The following is a 23,174-nucleotide window of genomic DNA, read 5'->3' as shown; positions in this document are numbered from 1 at the left end:
GACAAGAACTGGGGTCAGTGTTATATGGCGTCGGTATTCGTACCGTCGTCCATGAGTACTAAATCTGCCGTTAAGAAGGTATCGGGACAGCCTTGATCCCTATGGACATCACAACGCCATGAGTGCCCAAAGGCCCAGCAGATATCTGAGTTCTCTAGTAGGACTCGCCGTGACGCGATTCCCAGACGCGAGAAGACGTCCCAGGATAGAACCTGCAGCTATCAGAACCAGCAGAGACAGATATAGCACACTTCGTAGTTTGACCTGCCTTGGATCGGAGCTGTAAAAATAATGTCCCACCGTGACGCAATCCAGCGGTTTCGTCTATCTGATTCCTGATGTTATCAGCTTGGTTACTGTTGTATATTCTAATTTCTTGCCAGCTCTGTCTATATAACTCGTAATATACCACCCGCTTCAGCCTCAGTGATTCCGAATGTTATATCTTGCTCGGAGAAGACAAATAGTACTATCAATGGAGATTAACAAAAAGATACAAGCCACCTCGTTACTTTAAAATAATAATTACAACTTATAAATCCTGCGATCATACGAACTCGGCCAAACACCATTCTTCCCCGGCGCCATAATCCCCTTCGGGTCCAGCGCATTCTTGACCGTCTCGTTAAACCGCATCAGGGCATTATTGTTCCAGTTGTACGTCTCCGCAATCTGGTCCATCAGGGCCAGATGTGTGCGGTACTCGCCCCATCCATTCTCAGCACAGTCGGCGATGAGCGTCTTGATCAGCGCGTGTGCTCTCTTCTTCTGTTCGGCGTTCCTCCGGTCGAAGACTATACAGACGATGTGGTCTATCGCGCGTAGTTAGCTACAGTCATATGGTTGTCACTTGTCAGGCATCAAGGAGTAGAGAAGACGTACGCATCTCCCGCATCCCAACCGTAAACGTCCCGATGAAATCCAATCCCGCCTCGCGGGTTCGTTTCTTCGTGATCTCATACTGCAGCATCGCGTCGTCGCCAGAGATTCTGCTAATCGGCGAGAAGAACAGATGGGCCCCGTTTGGTAGCCAGTCGATCCATTTGAGCTCGTCGTAGTTGGGAACGCCGCGGAGGGTCTGGGCGCGGGTATGCAGGATGCAGTATTCTTTGATATCGTCGGGGAAGAAGAACTTTGCGCCGGGTATTGCAGAGAAGGCCTCTTTGATTAAGGACCAGAGGAGGTTGCGGATGGGTTCAGGGCCCTGGTTTGTTAGATATAGTTGGATCTGGGGAGGTGGGAAAGGCATACATAGAGGGCGCCGTAGAAGTTCCATCGGCCGAGATTTAGCTTCTTGGCGACGGCGTCTAGTTCAGTGTCATTCATAGGCTTGGTGATGTCCGAAGTATAGGATGCTTTGTTGCCTAAGATGGCAGCGTCGATGAGGATGTGTCGGAGTGTTGGGACGTTTTGGAGGATGTTTTGCTGGGAAAGTTAACAACACTGCACACCAAGTCGATGGTAATACGGACCACACGGAGAGGTCGGATTATATCCACTGCTTGTCGAAGATCATCATCCTTCGGCAAAGAGATCATATATGCCTGGTATCCACCAGGGTTTGGCATCAACTGAGGTAGAGTTAGCATTGCCAGTGGTATTTGAGAGACACCATACCCAGAGGCCCATCTTTGTGCAGATTCCTACATTGCCCTGGGAGAACAGCCCATCGTTATATGGACCGAATCCATACGGGAACAACTGCCAGCACTTGTTCCCTTCGTCGTCGTGGTCGTGCTTCGAGCCCTTCTTCGGATTCTGAGGGAGAGCCCCCATGCCAGTTCGCATGAGCTCGCCGGAGGGAAGAATGACCTCCATGCCACAGTGCATCATCCAGTGATCTGCTATTGTCAGTTCAAATCCCCGGGATGATAAAATCCTGAGAGCCTACCTCCATATGGAGTGTATCCAACACCACGTTCGAGGGTATTCCCCATAACAGAGCCACCGCCAATATCGGGTACCTACACCAGTCAGTCATTTTACTACTTTATACAGGGGAAGAGCATACATCAATCCACAACTTGTCACTGAGTCCATTGTCGACCAAGTACTGGTACAGCGCAGCAAAGGTGACCCCAGGCTCAACGACCGCAAAAGCCCCATCGACATTGACCTCCAGGACCCGGTTCATATGCTTTCCCATGTCCACCACAATGCTTCCTCTCAGTCTCGGTCCCGCGCCTCCATATCCAGAGTTGCGTCCGATACTCGTCGGCCAAAGCGGTATCTGGTACTCGTTGGCTAGACGGACGAGCTCCTGGACCTCCGGCACAGACCGTGGGTCGACGACTGCGGAAGCGACGAAGTAGTCCTGGTCCACGATGTGATGCGGGTCATGCGTCTTGGGAGGTTCAAAGTAGGAGCCGTCAGCGAGCTTTGTGTCTGGGGTGATAACTCGCACGTTTTCCTCTCCAACGATGCTCTTTACAGCGCTGATGAATCGGGCAAAGGCATCTGCGCTGGTGTTGGGAGGGAGAGCCAAGGGGACAGGAATAGAAGTCATTGTAATTGGATTAGTTGGTAAGCAGGTGATAAAACAAAAGTGATATGATTCTTTCCTCGCTGAGACTACAACAGACATGCATTTATACCTGTCGTAGCCCTGGCCAGGTGGGACAACACCGCTGTTGCGCTTGCACCGCTGAACAGGCGGAATCACCCCGTCGCCATATGTAAGATGCATTTGATGCAGATATTCCACCCTTTCCAGTGGCTGCTGCAACCCCGGAATTCCTCCAGATTTCCACCAGTACCAACCACCAAGTGGCAGTCTGGGTGGAGGTGGGGGTGGTGCGACCTCCGACGCCGATCAATCTCCGCTGTTCGTTTACGACCAGATCATGCCTTATTCAGTTTAGTAAACTCTACTATCTGGATAAGGAGACCGTCATCTTCGTGGTGTTGATTGTTTGGGGATCACCGAAGCATGGGCCCGGCAGATACAGCTGGCAGATACCGAACAATCTCACGCTCAGCCAGAACCACAGCCAGATCAAAGCTGGAAATCCGGGGTATTCCCTGGGGTGGAGATTTTCAATATTAACCCCGCAGTTCGGTTACTGCTGCTCGTTAGTCGGCAATCATCGCTTTCTATCTGATGCATCTCTGTCCTTCACATTCTATCTCGACTCCGAATAGTATGAGCCCCCATGTCGGAGCCCAGCCATACCTGCCCACTGTGTCCTGCTTCCTTTCGTCGCCAGGAGCATCTTGAACGCCATCGCTCGTGTCGTACGTACTTATCTCATGCTACTACTAAGCCAGCTCTGACGTATCCAGACCGCACCGACCGGCCATTTGCGTGCGGCTTCTGCCAGCAAGCATTCAAGCGAACGTAATCGCACCTTCATCTATCATTGACAATTGCATTCTAACGACAGCAGAGATGTCCTCCAACGACACTGGCGGACGTGCAAAGCCCGCCTGCGCGCGGGCGCTGATATCCCCCCAGCCCCTATCGGCCATAGGCCCACCAAGAGACAAGCCTGCGATCGGTGTGCACGACTGAAGAAAGCATGTAATTTGAAATGGCCTTGTGGGACATGTCAGACGAAGGGCTATGAGTGTATCTATCGAGGAGCCAGACGACAGTTCGAGGATGGGACTCGACGCTCTCCGAACGCTGCAACGACGCCTGGCTCGCCATTTAACCTGTCAATGTCCGATGACTTTAACCTCGCTGACACCATCGACCTTGACCGGCCTTGTTTTGTCCCTTATGATGCGTTGGAGTCGCTCCTTAATTGGGACTGCGCTTTTGATATGATCCACTACAGCCCAGCACGATCGGACCCAAGTCAGTCCTCAGAAACGCTGGAAACAATCAGATTTGGCAAGTTCCAGTTCCTCGACAAATTCACCAACGTAACCGGCTTCCTCAACTCCTTCGAGTGTATGCGCGTCTACGAAGTCAAACAATTGGCGACGGTTATGGCGGATCTCGCACTGCAGGACACCGACGACAAAGATGCTTCTGCCACCCCCATCTCCCTAGACTTTCTTCTTATTCCCCCTCCAACACTCGAGAAACCTGAGCCATCAAAGCCCTTTTCAGGACTGCTCGCAGACGGGTGCACGGACTGCTCAAGCTGGCTATCAGACCCTCTAGCAGGAGTGACAAACGAGCTGGTCTGTCGACTGAAGCACGTAACGACAACTCCCAGCCTAGGGAGCTCAATTACCATTACCTGGTCGGCCCTGATCGAGAGTATCTGCATTCAGTTCTTCAGTCCGCCAAACATCAGACGGTATCTCGTCTATTTCTGGTCCTTCTGGTACCCGAATTGCCCTATCATCCATAAACCCACGTTTGATGTGCACAATACACCGTATACACTTTTACTGGCCATGTTACTCATTGGCGCCAGCTTTGCCCCTGATGATGCGACTAGCCAGAATGCGAAGCTGTGGTTCGATAGCGCGGAGGAGCTCGTGTTTGCAGACCAGCATTTCAGGTGTGCGGTGGTACATGGCGATGGTGCAGAGGGATTCCACCTTCGTAGGGACGCAGTCAAGGCACTGCAGGGGGCGTATTTGATTTGTCTCTTGCAGAACTGGGAGGGCGACGATAATAGTAAACGCAGGATCCGGCGGTCTAGATTCAGCATGGTCACCGCGGTACGCTTTAACCAGATTATTCCATATTATTTGCTTCTGAGACCTAACTTGAGCAGATGGGCAGAGAGCTTGGGTTCTCCCCTGGAAGCCATCATAAGCCACAGAATGAAGACGGAAACTGGGAGAGATTCATTGCGAAGGAGGAGTTCAACAGGTATGTTCCAGACACTCTGCTATACTCCCGACTAACAAGCCAGGACGCTTTCATACATATTCCTCCTCGACACGGCCTTTATCATCTTCCACAATACGCCTCCCAAAGTCTCAGTCTCGGAACTCAACTTCGACCCTGTCTGTCCGGAGCGCTGCTTTCAGGCCACGACGGCGGCGGATTGTTTCCTGCTGTTACACGACAGCGACAATTCGTCTCCCATTGCTGGGCCCTCCATCACCGATATCGTCTCGCGAATCTGCAAGGCGACACTGAGATCTAGTGAGAAGGAATACTTGGCTGGAGTGGGAAAGCTGAACCTATTCATCATTATCAGCGGTAATTCTCTTGCCTTCCACGCATCAACATATTCACACCGTTTCCAGTACTAATAATCCCAGCATTCCACACCCTCCTCTTCCACGCACGCAACACCTTTGCACCAGACGCAGCGATGCTCCCAATCCAACATGGCCTCACAAATTGGAAAGAGATCTGGAATCACCACGAGATTCTGGAGCACAGCGACACTCGGTCAAGCGGCCTAGCATCGCCATCCGAGTGCTGGAAACGCACGGGGTTCATGGAATATGCGCCGGAGTACTGGACCCTTGCACAGGCTATGATAACCAGTGTCTTTACTACGCCTGCGAATGAGGCTGGGTCTGGACTGGGGCTGCTGCTTCATCGCGTGGATGAGAATGGGATGGGCCAGTTGAATCGGTTTATCAGGTGGGCTGCGAATGCGGGGATGGCGAGGATTTAATTACCGTTTGCACTATCATCTATATTAGCTATAATATGTAATAATCCATGGCAATCACATGTGATTAATATCTTCTGCATGGAGAAGCCGCAGGGATCCATCCACATCAACGGACACGGCCATCCCCTCTTTAAGAAACACAGACTTCCCCTCATGAATTATGATCTTATGGACACGATTGGCCCGGCTGTTTTGATCCCCGGATCTCAACCCCGCGCAGTTCCAGAGCAACAAATCAGGTGCAAAGTGCCACCCCGCACGAATCCATCACGGCGTCATCCCAATATCTACACTGCCCCATCATCTATCTGGCCATGTTTATCCTTTGCGGTATTCTCCCTGGTATACTCGCCAACCGCAGCCATGCTCCTGAACTTCCCAAACGATATACTCCTGCTCGTGGCAGACGAGGTAGAGACCGAGAGCGACCTGAGCTCATTGACGAAAACATGCCGCCATCTGTACGGCTTAGTATCAGACAAGCTTCATCGAGATAACATCCGGTATCATAACAGCTCTGCCATATTCTGGGGGATGCGCCACAGCCGATTCGATACGATGCAACGCATGCTGGACGTCGGTGCTGATATCGATTCCACAGAGGAAGGCCAAACTCTCCTCTACCACGCTGCATGCGACGGACATGCCGCCATGGTCAAATTCCTCCTCGAACGGGGAGCAAGTCACCAGTTCAGAAAGGACAGGCTGCAGACACCGCTATGCGCTGCCGCTGTGGCCGGACACACAGATATCGTCCAGATCCTACTAGACCACGAAGTCCTCGAAGAGAACGAAGCCACATCCACATCCACAGCAACAGCTCTACCCCCCGGCAAACAAGACATCTTCCTGTTGCAACTCTTCACCACAGACGGTCCGGCCGTACACCGAAACGGCCTACAATACTCCATCCCCCTCTTCCTAGCAATCGCATGCGCCCACACCACCACCGCAGAAACCCTCATGGCAAACCCCAGAGTCGACCTCAACTACCGAGACTCCGTAGGCCGGACCCCCCTCGTCTGGGCCCTCTCGCACGGTCTCCATAGAATCGCCACTCTACTCCTCGAGCACGGCGCCGACGGAAACGTCATAGAACCCCGGACAAACCAGTCCCCGTTACTCACGGCCGTATGCCAAAAAGACGAGCGCATTGTCCAGCTCCTCCTCCCTCATCCAACGGTGGACCCAAACTGGACTGACGTCCAGGGCCGCAATCCTCTTATGGAAGTGCTTTCGCCGTCCGCGCACGTTTCGCTCCTGAGAGCCCTTCTGACGAGAGCAGACTTGGATGTTAACTATCGCGGCAGTCAGCATCAACATTCTTGTACCCCGTTGTGTATTGCGATCAGGAGAGACGATGTTGCTGCTGTGACGCTACTCTTGGAACACCCTGGGATCGATGTAAACGCTACCGGGAATGATGGCCGGACTCCGTTGTCCCACGCTGCGGAGTTGGGTCGGGTTGAGTATATCGATCTCTTGCTCGCGCATGGAGCAGATCTGGGAAGGATAGATCGGGATGGACGAACGCCGATCTCGTATGCTGAAGAAGGTGATGATGTTAGGGCAGTTGAGATGCTGTCCGTGAAGAAAGTTGGTCTGGATGTGGCGGATAGGCACAAAGTGGCGTCATTTTAGTCCTACTCCAGAGGTACTGCAGCTATGTAACAGTATACCCCTCACAGGCTGTCTCCTGTTAGAGATAGCAATGTAAAGAACGGAATGGGGTGACTGGGTTGGTTTGGAATGAAGTAATCCACCAGATATGTCGGCGGTTGGGATGCGAGATAGGGAGCTTGCTTCAAAGCACTTGTATCTCTTCAAGTCAAGCGCAGGCGCAAATCACTTTAGCTCCCGTTCATGGTTAATAGTAATAATTTAATTGTGCCTGGCTACTGGGCGCTTTGTCTACTTGCCTGGCGTTGCGCGAACTGTCATACGATACTCCTTTTCCGGGCAATTTCCTTCCGTCTGGGCTGACTGCTTTTTACATTGGATAAAAATGGGAAACACCCTCAATTGCTCGTAGGATAACAAAGTACTCCAAATGGATCTCGTCCTTGACATCGTGGACACGTTTGTCCTCGACCGGGTGTACTCAACCCTCCTCCCATCCAACACCACAAGCACCAACATCGAGTATAACCAGAGCATCGCCCAGTATATCGACCTGCCACCATCAGAATGGGCAGGGAAAAGTCTCCTGGCACGGGATAATCCATTCCGACAAGGAATCACCCTGTTCATCTTGACATGGTACACCACAACCCTACATCCACTACCACGGCCCTATTAACTAACTATAAAGGCTCTTCGGCACCCTCACGTACCTAACAACCTCAACCCTCTCCTACTTCTTCATCTTCGACAAAAAATCCACAACGCACCCCAAATTCCTCACCCGCCAAATTCCCCTCGAGATCCAATCCGCCCTACTCGCCATCCCCCAAATGGCCCTCCTAACCGTCCCCTTCTTCCTCCTCGAACTCCACGGCTTCTCACGGCTCTACTCCTCCACACCCCCGTTCCCAGCATACACATACCTCCAATTCCCCTTCTTCATTGCATTCACCGACTTCGCAATCTACTGGATCCACCGCTACGAACACCACCCGGCCGTATATAAGTGGCTGCACAAGCCGCACCATAGGTGGATCGTGCCGACCCCGTACGCGAGCTTTGCGTTTCACCCGCTGGATGGATGGGCGCAGTCCATGCCGTATCATGTCTTCCCACTCCTGTTTCCGCTTGAGAAGAGGGTCTATTTAGCTCTTTTTGCGTTTGTTACGTTGTGGACGGTTTTTATTCGTTTGTTTCCCTTCCCTTACTTACTTACTTACTTACCTATACCCTTCTCTATCTACATATGTTACTTGTGGTTCGGGGTGAATGCTAATACTAATACTTTGTAGACGACGGTGAATACGCGACGAAATCGCCTATCATTAATGGCTCGGCGTGCCATACGTATCATCATCTGTATTTCAATTATAACTACGGGCAGTTCACGACGCTGTGGGATCGGCTTGGTGGGAGTTACCGGCAGCCCGATGCGGACTTGTTCAATCGCGAGACAAAGATGGGTAGGGGGCAATGGGAGAAGCAGGTTCGGGAGATGGAGAAGATGGTCGAAGAGGTTGAAGGTGTCGATGAGCGGGTGTATACGAATAGGAAGAAAGAGCAGTAAGGTGACCTGGCGATGTAAGGATATGGTATGGATTGTATTATTAGTTGGAAAGTATTATAATGTTTAATTTATGATGTTATCTGGCTCCGACGGTTGCCGTGTTTATATTACTGATAGTAACAGGCAGAATTGCGGCGTGATTTGCATATGGCGATAGATGGTGGGTGACTCGATTGATTGCACTGCTGGGTATTGACGATGGCTCTCCACCAGCTAATATTTGGCGACTTTCTGGAGTTATCCTCATCACCCAAGCTTTATGAATGGGTTTCTATACATGGGCTTAGAGGTACCGTTCGCGTCTCGGGTGGGAGTATGCATCGAGTCTGGCGCATCTATAATCCGTATCCTCATACCGCATATGAGCTTTTTATATGTAGCTTTTCGATCTTAAGCGAACGAATATCAGTCAGGAAGCATTCTGGGCCGCTATAAATTCGTCCACAGCTTTCTCTACATTCCGGCGCCGAAAGCCCGGCGACCGGCCGAGACAAATGGCCCCTTTAACCAGTGCTGAGCGGAGTTAGCAATAATCACACAAAATAGGAGACGGATCATACCCTGCATCAAGCGCGACACACTAGCCGGGTCTTGTTCCTTCTGTCCCAGCAATATCGGGCCAGCCGGCATTAAGGACGCGGTAAACACCACTTGCCGCTCGTGGAGATAGCCCTGGAGATCACCTAGGTCAAACCACTCATCCTCAAGCTCATCCTGCAAGTCAGCGGCAAACCGCGACAGGTCCTCTTCCACGGCGGATGAGCCGTGTGTAGGAAAGGGAAAGTGCAGGTTCCCCGACGAAGGATAGTGGGTACCGGCACCTCCTATGCGGAAGAACGGGATATGATCCCAGTGATCCAGGGTCTTGTGGCCGGCTCTTGCGAGTAACCAGTCCTTGAAGAGCTCGGCGACAAACATCCGAGGCATGAGGCCTAGGAGGATCCGGAAAGGGCGCTCTATTCGCCTCGTTGGGACTGCTGGGTTGGCGCACACGAGGTATGCTTGGTAGCTGCAGGTGACGTGCAACCGGTCTATGAACTCGGATATCTCCATCGTCTCTGAACCTTCAGCGGCAGAGGAAGTGGGATACCCAATACGCTTCTTCTTCTTCCCCGTCGAGTCGGCATCCTCTATCTGATACCCCGACTCACCAAGAGGAAGCGCCGGCAACGCCAGACAAGCCTGCACGGTGTTCCCGAGCGGCCGAAGTAAATCAGGATGCGAATCCAAGGCACCTGACCGGACGACATCATCGCCAAACGATATAACAGATGTGCTCATATGCTTGATCGCCGTTTCAAGCTGCCTAATGCGGTCTTGGAGCGAGGATATGTTGGCCTCCTTGCGAGACCGATAAGCTCGCTGCGCTATACGGACTTGCGTGCGCCGTCGCTACCATCGGGTCAGATGCGTCAGAGTTCAGGTAGGTTAGACGCCTCTCTTACCTCTTCTGCATTTACGCCGGCATCGTCAATGAGTTTCCGCGGACGGCCGCGTTTCCTTGTTGCCTCGGCTGGTTTGGAGATGCGATTACTTGGTGGGGTTGGTGCTGAGAAAGTCCTGGCTTCAGGTGTTGGTTGGAAAAGAGCGGGCTCGTTTGAAGGGTCCTCTTCGTGCACGATAACACCGCCATATAAGGCGGTTAGGTTATTCTCTTTGTGTTGGTCCTCCTGGTCCTGCAGCTGTGGAGGCTCGGGAATCGGATATGACGAAGCGGAGAGCAGCAGGTCCAGCTCAGACCCCCACACATCTGCCTGCCCCGACCGGGGTGATTCTGTCTCCCAGGGGAACAGAGACTCCACATGGTCTGTAGGCGATGCCCAGTTTACGGCGGAATAGAATTCAGTCTCCATTTTGATGGTATGTGTTGACTGTGCGATGGTGTTGGGAACAGACTGAGTAGTTAGCTGACCCTCAATTTGTCAGCGGGTGGTGACACACTGACACCATGTGATGCATAATTAGTCATGCAAACTATATTTCCTGTGTATAAATCTAAAGTGTCTTCTGCACTCTTGATGATTATTGCAGTTATTTGGACACTTGAAGCTTCCTGACAAGAGGCAGGGTCGCTGGAATTAATGCCTTCGAGTAGGGATGCTTTCATATAAGTTGGCTGAACCTGTCGAAATTATCGAAATACCATTCGACCAAAAACCCACCAGTGGTTATCTGCATTATGTGCCAACATAAATATATATAATGCAAAAGACATAGCTTGATGTTGGTTGCACATTCTATAGCTGGTTTGATGCTTTGGCGGCAGTATACCAGACAGAAGTTAATGACCCGATTCTTGTCAAAGGGGCCAGCGCATGAGATCCAAAGTAGTTGATACTGAAGCAAGATGTTCACCACACCCGTTCAGGGGCCAAATCAGGGCAGCAAGCCAGGTATCAAGACCAGCTGAAATAAAAGCTGTCGCTTACTACACTTGGCACTCTCAATGGAGTTGTCGAGGCGAAGGAAACGCCACCGTCAGCTCAAAAGATTGAGTATTGGATACCACGGTTACACTGTCTCATAACAGACCGCATGTCTCTCCTATGAATAGAGGCGACGTTTGCTGCAGAAACCCAAACAAAGTGTCAACTGCCAGCACGCCAGCCGGAATAAGCTCGACCTTGCGCTTCCAGATTTCCCAAACCAACGGGCGGGGGCGCAGCGAGTCTTAAATAGAAGGCGCTAAGCTACCCAAGGGAGATGATCGACTGCGTAGGGCAGTCAGCCTGCATTCTCATTGGTCTATACGACGCCGTCGGGGGCCTTGCATCCTTACGAGATGCTTCGGCTGCTGCGCTATTAGTAGTCAGGATGAGACAGCTCAGGCTGTGAGGATTAATCGGTGGCCAGCAGATGGTCGTATTCAGGAACATATCGACACAGGCTCCAACGGAAATGGCCATCAAGGTCGGTCGAGCTGAGCTGTGGCTTGCGAGGTCTCCTTTCGGGGCAGGGACATGGCGATCTGTATAGACTGTGAAGCGACAAGAATAGCATGACGCAGTCCTGAAAATATATATAAGGGCCCTCGAATCTCGTCAGTTCTGGTCTCCATCAACAGCATCCTCAAGCATCCAAACAATTCTCAGACATCCAAACAATCCTCAGAATCAATTACCACTCTTCTTTCACCAATCCATCAAAATGAAGGCCTCTTTCGCTGCTATCGCTCTCTCTCTCGGCGCTGCCCTTGCTGCCCCCTCCACCGAGTCCATCAAGAGGCAACAAGACTCTCACCCCGTCAGCGTCAGCAGCATCTCCCTGCGACGGCTGGATGAGGGCAACCGCATTGTCTTCCTCTCCTCAATCACCCGCCACGACAAGTCCGGTGCCCCTCTGGAATCGACCAACTGCCAGACCCAGTGGTGAGTTCTTCCTTTTTTGAAAAGAATAAACCGGAACAACAACTAAATAGATCGTGATAGGAACCCCGAGGTGCCTGCCGGCCCGGAGAACCCCGTCCAGTGCGCTGACCCGGCGTTCAACTTCTACTTCCCCAACGGGGTCAAGTCTCTGGAGAACTACGACATCGTCGTCAACGGCCCTGATGGCAAGTCTTCTGGTACGATCGAGAAGGGCCCTAGGTACCAGTGCGGCCCATACGACGGAACCATTGCAGGAATTGAGTATGAGTGCAAGATTACCCAGGGCGCCGAGTTCTTCCTCACTCTGGAGTAGATAGCTTGCCCTACTTGTTGAGTTCTGGCGGGTATATTGGACAATAATGTGTTCAGACCTGATTTATTGGCATTGCGGATTGGAGGAGACTGTTATCTATTCACTTGCATCACTGTCAAGCACATTCCTTAATATAATTGCATATGTTTATCGCATTATTCGAACTACATTCTGCCTGGATGTATACCATGATCTGCCAGTACCAATCCCTTGAAGCAAGCAACAAGTACTGAACAGAAAGTAGTGAGATCTGATGCGATATGGCAAGTATGCATCTCCATTCTCTAACAATTTCTTGTTCTAGAGCTTCCATTCTCTCCCATTGTACCTTCTCCAAAGCACAGGGAAGACTTCCATAACCCGGTCGACATCGGCCAGACAGTTATACCCATGGAAACTAATCCGCACCCTCCCCTGGCCATTCGACGCATACACCCCCTTCCTCGCCATCTCATCCACAATCTCCGACGCACCCTCACAATAAACAACAACACTCGCACCATGCCTCGCCCTATCAGCCGGCGTCGCAGACAAAATCCCTTCTGCCTGCAACCTCCCCAGCAACGCCTTCGTCAATCCCTGCACATGGTCCTGAATCACACCCGCATCCCACTGTCCCAGAAACTCCAAACACCCCCGCAGTACATAAATAGACGAATGGGCCGGATTCCCACGGCTAAAACACAATGCATCCCCACGAGCCTCAAGCTGACTCGTCTCCCAAGACGGGCGCGCAGACCCAAGATTCAACGAGTGCCACCCGCCAGTAACAGGCCTCCACTCCGGCCTCCTCGCCAGGTTCCAGAAGGCGATTGCAGCCCCCGTCGTGCCGAGAAGCCACTTGTAGCACGCCGAAAACGCAAAGTCGGCAATGGAGGCGTTGATGGGCGCGTACCCTGCCGCTTGGGTATAGTCGACGACGAGAATCGCTCCGACGGAGTCGGCTAGGGCTCGGTAGTGCGGTAGATCGATGCGCGAGCCGTCCAGATACGATACATAGCTGACGGCGATAAGACGTGTTTTGGAGTTGACCACATCTTGTAAACCAGTTTCGCTGTTGTAGTAGCGCACCTCGGGAGAGGTTATCTTTGCATCGCCGCCTGTCTTTTCCTTGAGTCGGCTCTGTTGCTGCTGCCGCCGAAGCACGAATGGCGCAACAATACTTGGGAATTCGTCGGCGTGGAAACAGACATTGTCCCCCTCAGTCCAGTCCAAGGACTCAACGAGCATTGATATCCCGTCTGCGACACTAGGTGCGAATCCCACCTCTTTGGGGCTGACTTTCCATGCCTCGGCAATTAAAGCCCGGGTGTCTTCTATATATTGAGCCTGTTCGATGCGACCAGTGTGGCCGGCGGCCTTGTGGCTCATGTACTTGGTGAAGGCGGCACTGTGGGCTTGGAGGGGTAGGCTTTCGCCGGCTGTGCACAGGTGTGTGATTCCTGGGGCGGGATGGAATGAGGTGAGGGGGAAGAGGGGTTTGTGTGCCATTTTATTTGTAGAAGGATGAACAGAAGTAGATGTTTATTATAAACTGTTTATTATTTGGGGGTGTTTGGTTTAATATTGAACTTTTAACATCACATTCGCGATCTCCAGATTGCATGTCGTCATCGGGTGTGAGTGATTACCAAAGTAGTCGCTGCAAAGGCTGTTCATGTGTATAGGTTGTTTAGAGAAAAAGGACGTGTTTATATAGCATGTAATGCAATCTATCGCCCATTCGAAAGGCCTTCATGTCCCAACAACCGCTTCAGTGTCCCCGCCAGAATAATCACCCCCTCCGCCAGCCGGTCCTCGTCAGCCCATGCAAAGCATAACCGTATATAATCGCGATAATCACTCCGGGCATCGTTCTCCTCAGGCAAAGCAGAGACTGTCCCGTCAGCAATAAGAACACCATCTTGTCGCGCCGCAGTAACAACGTCAGTGCTTGTCAACGCCTTCGGCAGTTCCAGCCAGAGGAAGAATCCACCACCCACGTGATACTGGTTAGCAGGAGGTATAATTCCCAGTGGGACTAGGTACTGGAGGACAGCTGATAAGAGAAGTTTGTGTCGTCTTGAGTATGTTGGAATCAGGGTATCCTGGATATGCGACGTCAGAGAGATAGTTGATCGGCCATCCACCATCTCGTTAATGAATGTCGACATGAGGTGCGATGGAGCGCCACCAGAGTGGGAGGACCCTCTATCACTTCGTTAGACCCATAGAATATTCAGCAAGAAACCGAGGAACATACGCTTGGGAAAGCCCAAAAGCAAAATCGGGAGTCCCTTCCGCCCAGCCAACGCGGCACCCAGGTCCGACTAACTTGCTGAAACTGCCATTGCTCACACAGTTACCAAAACGGTCAATTGGTCCGTCGTCAAGCGTCCGCTCGAGGTCGACTAGTCGTGGTAAGATATTACTGAAGCTGCGGGCACCTGGGTCATCCGAAGGCGTGTCCATCTGCCAGTGGACAAAGTCATAGACATCGTCCGTGATGATGAGCGCATCATACTTCCTCGCGAGTCGAATCAGGTCCTTTCGTCTGGACAGACTCATTACCTTACCGGAGGGGTTCGAAAAGGTCGGGACACAGTAGATGACATGGCGGTAGAGCTTCCGATATGGCCTTGGTGGTTTGAATGGCTAATCACGCTTGTCAGTATATGAGCCACGACCTTGAGTTCAAGTCAACCCTCTTACCTTAATAATTTCATTTACCGGATTAGCCTCTTCATCCCTCTTCAGCAGCTCCTCCAAAAAACCAAGATCAATCCCCTCCTCATCCTCAGGAACACCCCTCAACCGGCCATGGAACCCTGCATCTTCAAAAATCCGAAATGCAAGAAAATACCCAGGCTCAACAATGAACATGTTCCTCGTGAAGACGGGATCCGTAAAGACCTGTAGCAGACAAGCAAGATTCTGACTCGCACCGCCAGTAATGCATATCCGCTCGGCGCCTATTTGTGCCTCGTCGCCGCCGTGGTAGAACTGGGCGAGCCACCGCGCGATGTTTTCTCGTAGCGGATCGTAGCCTGCGTCTGGGCCGTATATCATGCCATTGTGCCATATTTTGGGAGTGGAAAAGACGGTATTGGTGGCTTGGTTTAGTTGTTTGATGGGGTTGAGTGATGGTGCGGGATATCCGCTGGAGAGGTTGATGGGAGGCATCTTCTAGTCCTTTTGCGATTCTATATTTTACTTGGAAAACCACGTTGTGGTGTCCTTCCGGTGATTCAATGCAGCCAAGATGAAAGAAGTAAATGAAGGAGTACGAAGGAATACTGTTGGAACGATAGAAATCGGAGAGATAAGAACAGCCCTAGTCTCGATTTGGTCAAGTTGGCGTTCTGGCCAATGAGAAAACAGCTGATAGGAGCCCCCGCTTCGTCGCTTTAATTTCCAGTTGTTATTATGCGGGGTTTACTTGTCAGCCAGAATGAATCCCTTCATGGGATATATAGTGCTTACCCAGGATGATATGGGACAACAACAAATCTTTCAATTCCTGCAGATAAATAACTCCCACAATGTCAATTCAGAGAATTTCATACTCCGCTCCCCGCGAGGACTTCATCAACGCCCTCAAGCGCGACGGCTGCGTGATTGTACAAAACTTCACGACCCTCGAGACCCTCGCTCAGGCCCGGCGCGAAGTCGAGCCCTACCTGAACAAGGAAAGCAACAGCGAAGTCGGGGGTGCGTCCCATCCACAATCCACTATCCTCCCATGGATACGCTAGTAGTATACTAAGTAATGAGTAGCCCTTAACGGCGGCACAAAAACGTGCACCCGCCTCGTCGGCCGCAGCAAGACCGTGCGCGAGCAGTTCTTCTCAAACCCTCTGTATCAAGACCTCGGAGAAGAATTCCTCGCTATCAAGACTACAAACTGGTACAATGAGGAGCCATCTACAAACACCACACACCCGCTCCTCTCAATCGCTATAACAATGGACATTCGACCCGGTGCACCAGCACAGAAACTGCACCGCGATGACAAAAACCACCATGCGCGACACACTCGCGTCCAAGAATACCACGAAAACAGAGACATGCTTCTCGGTCTCTTTGTACCGGGATGCGACACAACCAAGGAAATCGGCGCGACGCGGATCGTACCCGGTAGCCATCTCTGGGGCGACGAGAAACCTGATTTCGGAGGAGACGGGAACAAGGGCGTTATTGATGCGGAACTTAAAGCTGGCGAGGCGTTTATTATGCTTGGGAGTTTGTATCACGGCGGTGGGCATTTCTCGGCCAGCGAGGGGAGCCTCATGGTGCATATTATGTTTATGTGTGGGGGAATCTATAGACAGGAGGAGATTTCGTACCTGGTGTATCCGGCTGAGGATGTCAAGACTTATTCGAAGCTTGTGCAGCAAAGGCTGGGGTGGCAGCAGTCGGAGCCGAATCTGGGGTGGGTTGATCTTGTGTCGCCGGAGGCGTTGTTATGAATGTAGCTATTCTATTTGTTTCATTTCAATACACTAATTAAGCACTGTCTCGAGTTAAGCCTAACTAGGTAGTTGGTAGAGATTGTTCTTGATGCCACTGAATGGTTTGGTTTGAAGCAAGTCATTGTTGGGGACCTAGTTCAAGGCGTTCTAGGATTATTTGTGTATAGACAGCATGATGGTAATATATAGAATTGAATTGTGAATGTTTGTAAAGAAGAGTATTGCTGTTGGGGGCCTTCGTGATGCGTTAGTAAGGAATAGGTAGCCGAACATTCGGTTCACTCAGCGCCACACGGCCCGAAGACTTCCTTCCTCTGTTCACAATGCACTTGACCCCTCGGGCCTCTACCTGCAGCATTGACGAGCCCGACCATCCGATAACCTGGCATCACACTCCATGTCCCAGCCAGAAAAACGGACCGAGCGCAGACGGGATGGATGCACCGAGTGTCGGCGGAAGAAAGTGAAATGCGACCTGCAGACACCGGTATGCTCGCGATGCACTCGCTTTCCGCGACAATGCAAATACGAGTCGCAATTCATTGTCGTAAACAGCCAGCGCAAGAGCGATGCTCCCCGACAAGGCCAACGACGAGGACGACTAAGTTCTAGTCCTGCAATGCCGGGAAATCAAGTCATTCCACTGCCACTCCATTCATCAGCTATCCAATCCAGGCTGTCTATTCAATCTATTCTTTCTGAAACAACAACGATGATATTCCCGCTCGCGTCGCGCTCATTTTCGGATAGGCTGGTCGCATCTGCAATGGAGACGCCGCATCTTCTGTACGCGCTTCTTGCGACCTCAGATAGCCACGCACGGCGCAGGATGACGTCTGCTGGGGATACAGATGACACAGTATTAAGATTCACAAACGACGCTATAGCCGGGCTGCGGGCGGCCTTGGCTAATGGAGGCAATGCACATGGGACGGCCATGACTGCCATGGCGTTGTGCACTAACGACGTATGTAACGGGAATCTGGACGTGTTTAGGATGCACCTTGAGGGCGTGCGAGGGATGTTGCTATCCAGGATGAACCGGAATCGCAGCGGCGGTGGCGGCGGTGACCTTCTTGATATCTACCTGTTTAAATGGTTTGCGGCGCTGGACGTCTCGGCTGGGCTGTCGCTCTTCCACAAGAGCTCTCTGTTGGACAGTCAACTATATCGGTCTTGTCGGCATATTTTGGATATACGATCTGAGAATAATGGGTATGTGGATGATATTTGCGGCTATTCCCTGAAACTCTTGCCGATTCTCGCAAAGATCGGAGAGCTGGCGAGGTTGAGATATAACCTATCGATGAACACGGACGATACTGCGGCATTAATTACAAAGGATCTCGAAATTGATTATGAAGTGGAGGCAATCGAAACAAAGATTAAGGCACTCCCACAACCAAGTTACAGGCAGGAACGGTCTCAGCTGGCAGACGAACTGAAACTCTCGCACTCTGCATTCATCCATACAGCTCTCATTCACTTACATCGACGTGTCCAGTTGCTATCCAAGGATCATGAAACAGTGCGGACTGATGTGCGCAATATACTAGAAGCCGTGAGCAAGCTTCCTGATTCATCCACCACCAATATCCTCCTCCTGTGGCCCATATTCAGCGCCGGTTGTGAGACGGATGATATTACTGAACGGGCAATTATAGATGAACGAATGTCACACATGCAGTCGCTGGGAATGGGGAATTTTACACGGGCCAGAAATGTGCTCAATCGGATTTGGAGTTCAGGGACATATTTGCGGTGGGATGTGTATCTGGCGGAGTCTGGGGTGGATTTGGTGTTGTTTTGATAGATTATATACCCGGGGAAGCCCTCCAATTACTTTCACACACTTGAATACATCTAGCAGACGATACACTTTCATACCCCCTGTTCCTTTTTCCAATCCGCATACTTCCTGTAGACATCCTTTCGAAAGACCTGCTTCAGGTCCGAGACAGTTGGGATATCCACCGGCAGAGCACTCAAGACAGCGCCAACACCACAAAGGTCATTCTTCCGGTCAATAAACCAAGCCACCGTCAGCCCACCACCCCACGTCAGCGTCTTCTCCCCATACCAACCCTCGACATCCTCCAATGTAACCACCCCGCCAAGTCCATACCCCATCTTCGTATCTTCATCAATACCCACGCGGAAGAAGATACCCATCGGACTCGCCAGCGCATCCTGATGCCCTTTACTCGCCTCAGCCTCCAACCGCTGCTGAAACATTCCATCCACCGTCTCAGTCTTCAGCAACTTCCCATCATTCGCCACAATTGACTGCAACACCTTGATAAAGCTCTCCCCGGACATAAACAGTCCATGCCCCCCAAAATCCCCCTGCGTACGCAGATTCATATCTCCATTCCCACCCAGCACCGCCCGCCCCACAGCCCCAGGGTCTTCCGGACTCAAATCCACCAACTTCCCACGCAACTCCTCCCGCGTAACAGGGTAGAACTGTGCATCATTAATCCCTAGCGGGTTAAACAGGCGCTCCTGCATCCGCTCAATCAGCGTCTTCCCCGTAGCTCTCTCGACAATCCGGCCCGCCCAGTCAAGCCCGGGCCCGTACATCCACGATTCCCCGGGTTGGAAGGCCAGCGGGTAGCTGAAGAGCTCTTCCACGGTAAGCCGGCGCTGCTCGCCATTTTCGTCTATGAGCGGGGCGCCGTTTTCTTCACGCCACTGCGCGATGGTCGGGTTCATGAAGTGGTAGACGAGCCCTGAGGAGTGGGTGATTAGGTGTTCTAGAGTGATAGGGCGAGATTGGTTCTCGAAGAGCGGGGTGCCGTCATCTGAGTACCCCGTTAGGACTTGTTTGGATGTGAGCTCGGGTGCGAGCGCTGAGAGGTCCCCGTCTAGGGAGAGGATGCCGTCGTCAACGCATTGGAGGGCTGCGACGGCGGTGATGAATTTTGTTGCCGAGGCGAGGAAGAGTACGTCGGAGAGTTGGTGGGGTTGCTTGGTGCCTGAGAGTAGGGTGCGCTCGCCTATGGGGTTGTTGTACTTGAAGGTACCTGTGCTGTTGGTTGCGCAAATAACCCCGCCGTTTATTTTGTGGTCATCGATGGCGGCCTGGAAGGCAGATTCAATGTCGGCCATTGTGGTGGTGGTTGTTAATGAAGTGAGGGGAAGAAGTGGAAGTTGAGGTCGAGGTAGGATTCGATGTTTCATTCATCGGGAGCTCTTTTAGCTCTTTTAAAGTCAGCAGCTCGTATTTCAATGACTCAGGCTGCCCCACTGCAGGACGTCGTCATTATTCTCACTGAGAAAAATGTATACTCTTTACATTCATTTCTCATTTCGAAGCCAGCCTGGGTGAGTCATGTCGTATTCTTTGTTCGTATTCCAAGGATCGATCGAGTGTGGATCGTCGATCGTTCGTATCCAGTATCCACCGTCTATTCAAGGCCCGGTAAACGGAGTATACTGGATGCATTTGTATTTTCACGGCTTCTGTGCCATATATCATAGATTGGGTTGTAGTGATATATCTTTTACAAATGACTTCTCACTCGTAAGCCGGAAGGCTTCTCTTCTCGAGATAGCAGAACTACTGCCCAGTCTATCTTCGCTACCTACCTTGTTCAGTTGGCTGTCTGCAGGAATATATCCAATCTCCGTAAGTTGATAAGCTTCCCATCTTATCATTACCTTTAAATCCCGCCATAAAAGCTATAATTTTACTACAACGAAGACTCCATGGATAATGTGCATAATCTGGATTTGTGCTGTGTATTACTCATCATTTTGTGCAGTTGCTGCCTCACCATAGCCAGATGGGAAACTCCCAGTTCTCGTCCTCAAACACCTCTCTCCTCCTTTCGCGTATTCTAATCCCTGTGTTTTAATTCTTACCTTTATTTATATTTTATCCATGGACGAAAATAATAATGGCACCGCCAAAAGACCAGCCGTGAGCTCTGATCCCCAGCCGAGATTGTGCCCAGTACACTAATTCCATATCAGTGTGACAATTGCAAAGAGAGAAAGGTGGGGAATTCGGAGAGTCCATCTTTTTTCTACATGTAATTGATTCGTTCATTAGTAGACCAAATGTGATCGCGGCTCTCCATGCTCCAGTTGCGTTGCAGCAGAACTGGAATGCAGACTTACTCGACGCGCACCAGAGAAGCGTCAGCGCGTCCTTATCTCTGCCCGCTACGATGAAGCTATAGAGAACGTCGACCGCTCGCTGCAGGACGTTTCCCGCTCATTACAAAAGCTTCTACATAGTACTGAACGGCGCGAACAGCCGCAAAATGACTCTCCAGCTCCATTCGTCAGCAATCATCTACTAGACACCTCCGGGACATCAGAAGGCTATACCGGCGACTCCTCGTTTGAAGCCCACGTTCAGCGGGTGGCTGATGCCGTCAAAAATGCTGCATTATCTCTGGATTTGAGAATGGCTGATGCGGACTTCTCTGCGACCCATGCTACTCAAATACTCCACACGCCCGATAACACAGATAGTGCATATTCATCTTCTTTCCAAGTCCGCTACCCCGAACTGGACGGAAGGACACTTCCTCCACTGGACCCTGTCCTCCGGCTCCTCCGGTTATTACACACTGAGAAACAGCGGTTCTTTATAGACGTTCCTGTGGTCGGCGAACAGGAATTTGAAGAGATATGCCAAAGAGTCTATTTCGCTGTCAACCACTACTCCCTGTCGGCATGGATAATTGTCAACGCCGGGCTATACTATTTATTCCTTAATCTAAGTCCTCATCATTTCTCACAAATAGCAGTGACTAGGGACAATATTCAGGAAATGTTGCGTTTGCTATCTGCAAACCTGGAAGCCGCCATCCAGTCGATCCGGCTTTGCCAGGACCCATCTCTACAGTGGTGTCAGGCACTGTCTCTTTTGGTATGGACCGATACCTCAGATGATCCTGGCCATGCTGACTTGAAAGACAAACTATTGTCTGAAATTCGGCCGGACCGCAGTCGCCTGGTCAATGATCTCTTCAGCATCTCGGATGTGCATAGACCTCGGATTCCACCAACTCTCTTCTGATACGGGAAAAGAAATTTTGAAAAAGCGAAGCATATTCTGGCACGTATACGTTGTGAACACAGGTATGGCGTTTACTCTTGGAAGGACTCCAACGATCCCTCAATACGATATCGCCACAACACTGCCATCATTTTCTCATGCAACGCATGGGGCGCCATTGTAAGCACATTACCCATTTCCAACCCCCGGGTGCTAATTAAAACGCAACAGCCTATACATAGGCTTCGTCCAGTTCTCGTTCATCGTCGGCGAAATGCACATCCAACTCTTCTCCGCAGCCGCACAGCAATCCTCCCCGCAGGCACGCGCTGACAGCGCCCAATCCTTCGCCGCTAAACTCGCCAAAGTCAATAACGACGTTAAAAGGGTGAGACTCGCATTTTGGCCGATATTCACTGGCAGGGTACACTGCTAACCGCTGAGATGTCAGTCACTCCTGGATACCCCTGTCGATGCAGTGTTCGAAAACGCAAGCATCCTTGTCGATATCGTCATGCATTGCTTTGTTACAATTGCCTACCGGCTCGTTCCAAGCAGCGAACCAAACTCACATCCTCTCCAATGTAATTCTGGTTGTATCGATGCCGCCAGACAAGCCCTCTCAACGATAGTCCGCGGAAGCCAGACCCTTGGTCAACGGGACTCCCTCGGGTGGGCCCGGTTTCTGAACTTGTATGTTTACCTCCCAGCCCCAAATCCACGGTTAATATCTGACATACCCTCACTCTCACTTGGCAGCTTGTTTTCCCTAGTCCCCTTCGCCAGCTTCGTCGTACTCGCTGGGAATACAGTGGCGTCATCCTCAGCGGAGGACCTGGCTCTTCTCTCCGCTGCAATCGCAGCCATTGAACCGATAGCCACTAGTTCTTTGCCCGGAAGGAAACTGTACGATGCATGCCAATCTTTCTACCAGTTTTCACGGTTCGCGGTTGCCAGACAGGTTGCATTCGCCGATCAAACGCTAGTTAGCAGCCACGGTCCCGAAGCACCTTTCTCGGCATCGCTAGGTCCTCCTCAATCCGCGGTATCATATGAACATATCATGGCGCCACAGGATTGGGACGCTGTCATGAACGAGCTTGATCTTGAGATTGGTGTCGGTGCGATGGCGTCATTCGTGGAGCCGTATATCCCATTCGATGGATCTCTCCCTTGACTTCGTACATTTACAATAGACATCATATAATATACTTCGTCAAGACATATATTCGGGTATCAAATGCAACTCTCAAGTCTATGTACAGCGCGATCCAGTCGGTATGCAAATCAACCCGCTTGAT

General features: G+C 51.3%; 12 protein-coding genes across 12 annotated transcripts; 7 read left to right on the top strand and 5 right to left on the bottom strand.

The window, feature by feature from the left end:
• Positions 1-525: 525 nt before the first annotated feature.
• APUU_20701S (FAD-binding oxidoreductase) lies at positions 526-2,506 on the bottom strand (the record flags this gene model as incomplete). The annotated part of the gene is made up of 7 exons (XM_041699371.1): positions 526-812; positions 883-1,204; positions 1,252-1,425; positions 1,473-1,571; positions 1,618-1,841; positions 1,892-1,964; positions 2,012-2,506. The coding sequence occupies 7 exons, from the start codon at positions 2,504-2,506 to the stop codon at positions 526-528; spliced, it is 1,674 nt and encodes a 557-aa protein (XP_041552463.1).
• A 1,154-nt stretch (positions 2,507-3,660) lies between these two features.
• Positions 3,661-5,537, top strand: APUU_20700A (uncharacterized protein; the record flags this gene model as incomplete). Its single annotated transcript, XM_041699370.1, has 4 exons — positions 3,661-4,620; positions 4,677-4,774; positions 4,818-5,110; positions 5,173-5,537. 4 exons carry the CDS (start codon positions 3,661-3,663, stop codon positions 5,535-5,537), a joined length of 1,716 nt encoding a protein of 571 aa, XP_041552462.1.
• A 78-nt stretch (positions 5,538-5,615) lies between these two features.
• Positions 5,616-7,178, top strand: APUU_20699A (ankyrin repeat domain-containing protein; the record flags this gene model as incomplete). Its single annotated transcript, XM_041699369.1, has 1 exon — positions 5,616-7,178. The coding sequence occupies one exon, from the start codon at positions 5,616-5,618 to the stop codon at positions 7,176-7,178; it is 1,563 nt and encodes a 520-aa protein (XP_041552461.1).
• Positions 7,179-7,587: 409 nt separating this feature from the next.
• Positions 7,588-8,727, top strand: ERG3_2 (sterol desaturase family protein; the record flags this gene model as incomplete). Its single annotated transcript, XM_041699368.1, has 3 exons — positions 7,588-7,796; positions 7,849-8,348; positions 8,453-8,727. 3 exons carry the CDS (start codon positions 7,588-7,590, stop codon positions 8,725-8,727), a joined length of 984 nt encoding a protein of 327 aa, XP_041552460.1.
• Positions 8,728-9,136: 409 nt separating this feature from the next.
• APUU_20697S (bZIP transcription factor) lies at positions 9,137-10,580 on the bottom strand (the record flags this gene model as incomplete). The annotated part of the gene is made up of 3 exons (XM_041699367.1): positions 9,137-9,240; positions 9,288-10,119; positions 10,173-10,580. The coding sequence occupies 3 exons, from the start codon at positions 10,578-10,580 to the stop codon at positions 9,137-9,139; spliced, it is 1,344 nt and encodes a 447-aa protein (XP_041552459.1).
• Positions 10,581-11,874: 1,294 nt separating this feature from the next.
• On the top strand, positions 11,875-12,408 carry APUU_20696A (uncharacterized protein; the record flags this gene model as incomplete). The annotated part of the gene is made up of 2 exons (XM_041699366.1): positions 11,875-12,095; positions 12,156-12,408. The coding sequence occupies 2 exons, from the start codon at positions 11,875-11,877 to the stop codon at positions 12,406-12,408; spliced, it is 474 nt and encodes a 157-aa protein (XP_041552458.1).
• A 300-nt stretch (positions 12,409-12,708) lies between these two features.
• Positions 12,709-13,899, bottom strand: APUU_20695S (uncharacterized protein; the record flags this gene model as incomplete). Its single annotated transcript, XM_041699365.1, has 1 exon — positions 12,709-13,899. The coding sequence occupies one exon, from the start codon at positions 13,897-13,899 to the stop codon at positions 12,709-12,711; it is 1,191 nt and encodes a 396-aa protein (XP_041552457.1).
• A 221-nt stretch (positions 13,900-14,120) lies between these two features.
• Positions 14,121-15,570, bottom strand: APUU_20694S (aminotransferase-like domain-containing protein; the record flags this gene model as incomplete). The annotated part of the gene is made up of 3 exons (XM_041699364.1): positions 14,121-14,598; positions 14,651-15,042; positions 15,100-15,570. 3 exons carry the CDS (start codon positions 15,568-15,570, stop codon positions 14,121-14,123), a joined length of 1,341 nt encoding a protein of 446 aa, XP_041552456.1.
• A 359-nt stretch (positions 15,571-15,929) lies between these two features.
• On the top strand, positions 15,930-16,856 carry APUU_20693A (phytanoyl-CoA dioxygenase family protein; the record flags this gene model as incomplete). The annotated part of the gene is made up of 2 exons (XM_041699362.1): positions 15,930-16,098; positions 16,165-16,856. The coding sequence occupies 2 exons, from the start codon at positions 15,930-15,932 to the stop codon at positions 16,854-16,856; spliced, it is 861 nt and encodes a 286-aa protein (XP_041552455.1).
• Positions 16,857-17,478: 622 nt separating this feature from the next.
• Positions 17,479-18,669, top strand: APUU_20692A (transcription factor domain-containing protein; the record flags this gene model as incomplete). Its single annotated transcript, XM_041699361.1, has 1 exon — positions 17,479-18,669. The coding sequence occupies one exon, from the start codon at positions 17,479-17,481 to the stop codon at positions 18,667-18,669; it is 1,191 nt and encodes a 396-aa protein (XP_041552454.1).
• A 71-nt stretch (positions 18,670-18,740) lies between these two features.
• APUU_20691S (serine hydrolase domain-containing protein) lies at positions 18,741-20,042 on the bottom strand (the record flags this gene model as incomplete). Its single annotated transcript, XM_041699360.1, has 1 exon — positions 18,741-20,042. One exon carries the CDS (start codon positions 20,040-20,042, stop codon positions 18,741-18,743), a length of 1,302 nt encoding a protein of 433 aa, XP_041552453.1.
• A 703-nt stretch (positions 20,043-20,745) lies between these two features.
• APUU_20690A (uncharacterized protein) lies at positions 20,746-23,050 on the top strand (the record flags this gene model as incomplete). The annotated part of the gene is made up of 7 exons (XM_041699359.1): positions 20,746-20,784; positions 20,838-20,861; positions 20,920-21,744; positions 21,791-22,053; positions 22,105-22,261; positions 22,325-22,566; positions 22,633-23,050. The coding sequence occupies 7 exons, from the start codon at positions 20,746-20,748 to the stop codon at positions 23,048-23,050; spliced, it is 1,968 nt and encodes a 655-aa protein (XP_041552452.1).
• Between the last annotated feature and the right edge of the window lie 124 nt (positions 23,051-23,174).

The sequence above is a fragment of the Aspergillus puulaauensis genome, chromosome 2, assembly GCF_016861865.1.
Source record: "Aspergillus puulaauensis MK2 DNA, chromosome 2, nearly complete sequence".
Lineage (NCBI taxonomy): Eukaryota > Fungi > Ascomycota > Eurotiomycetes > Eurotiales > Aspergillaceae > Aspergillus > Aspergillus puulaauensis.
This window is presented reverse-complemented; position numbering and strand designations above follow the sequence as displayed.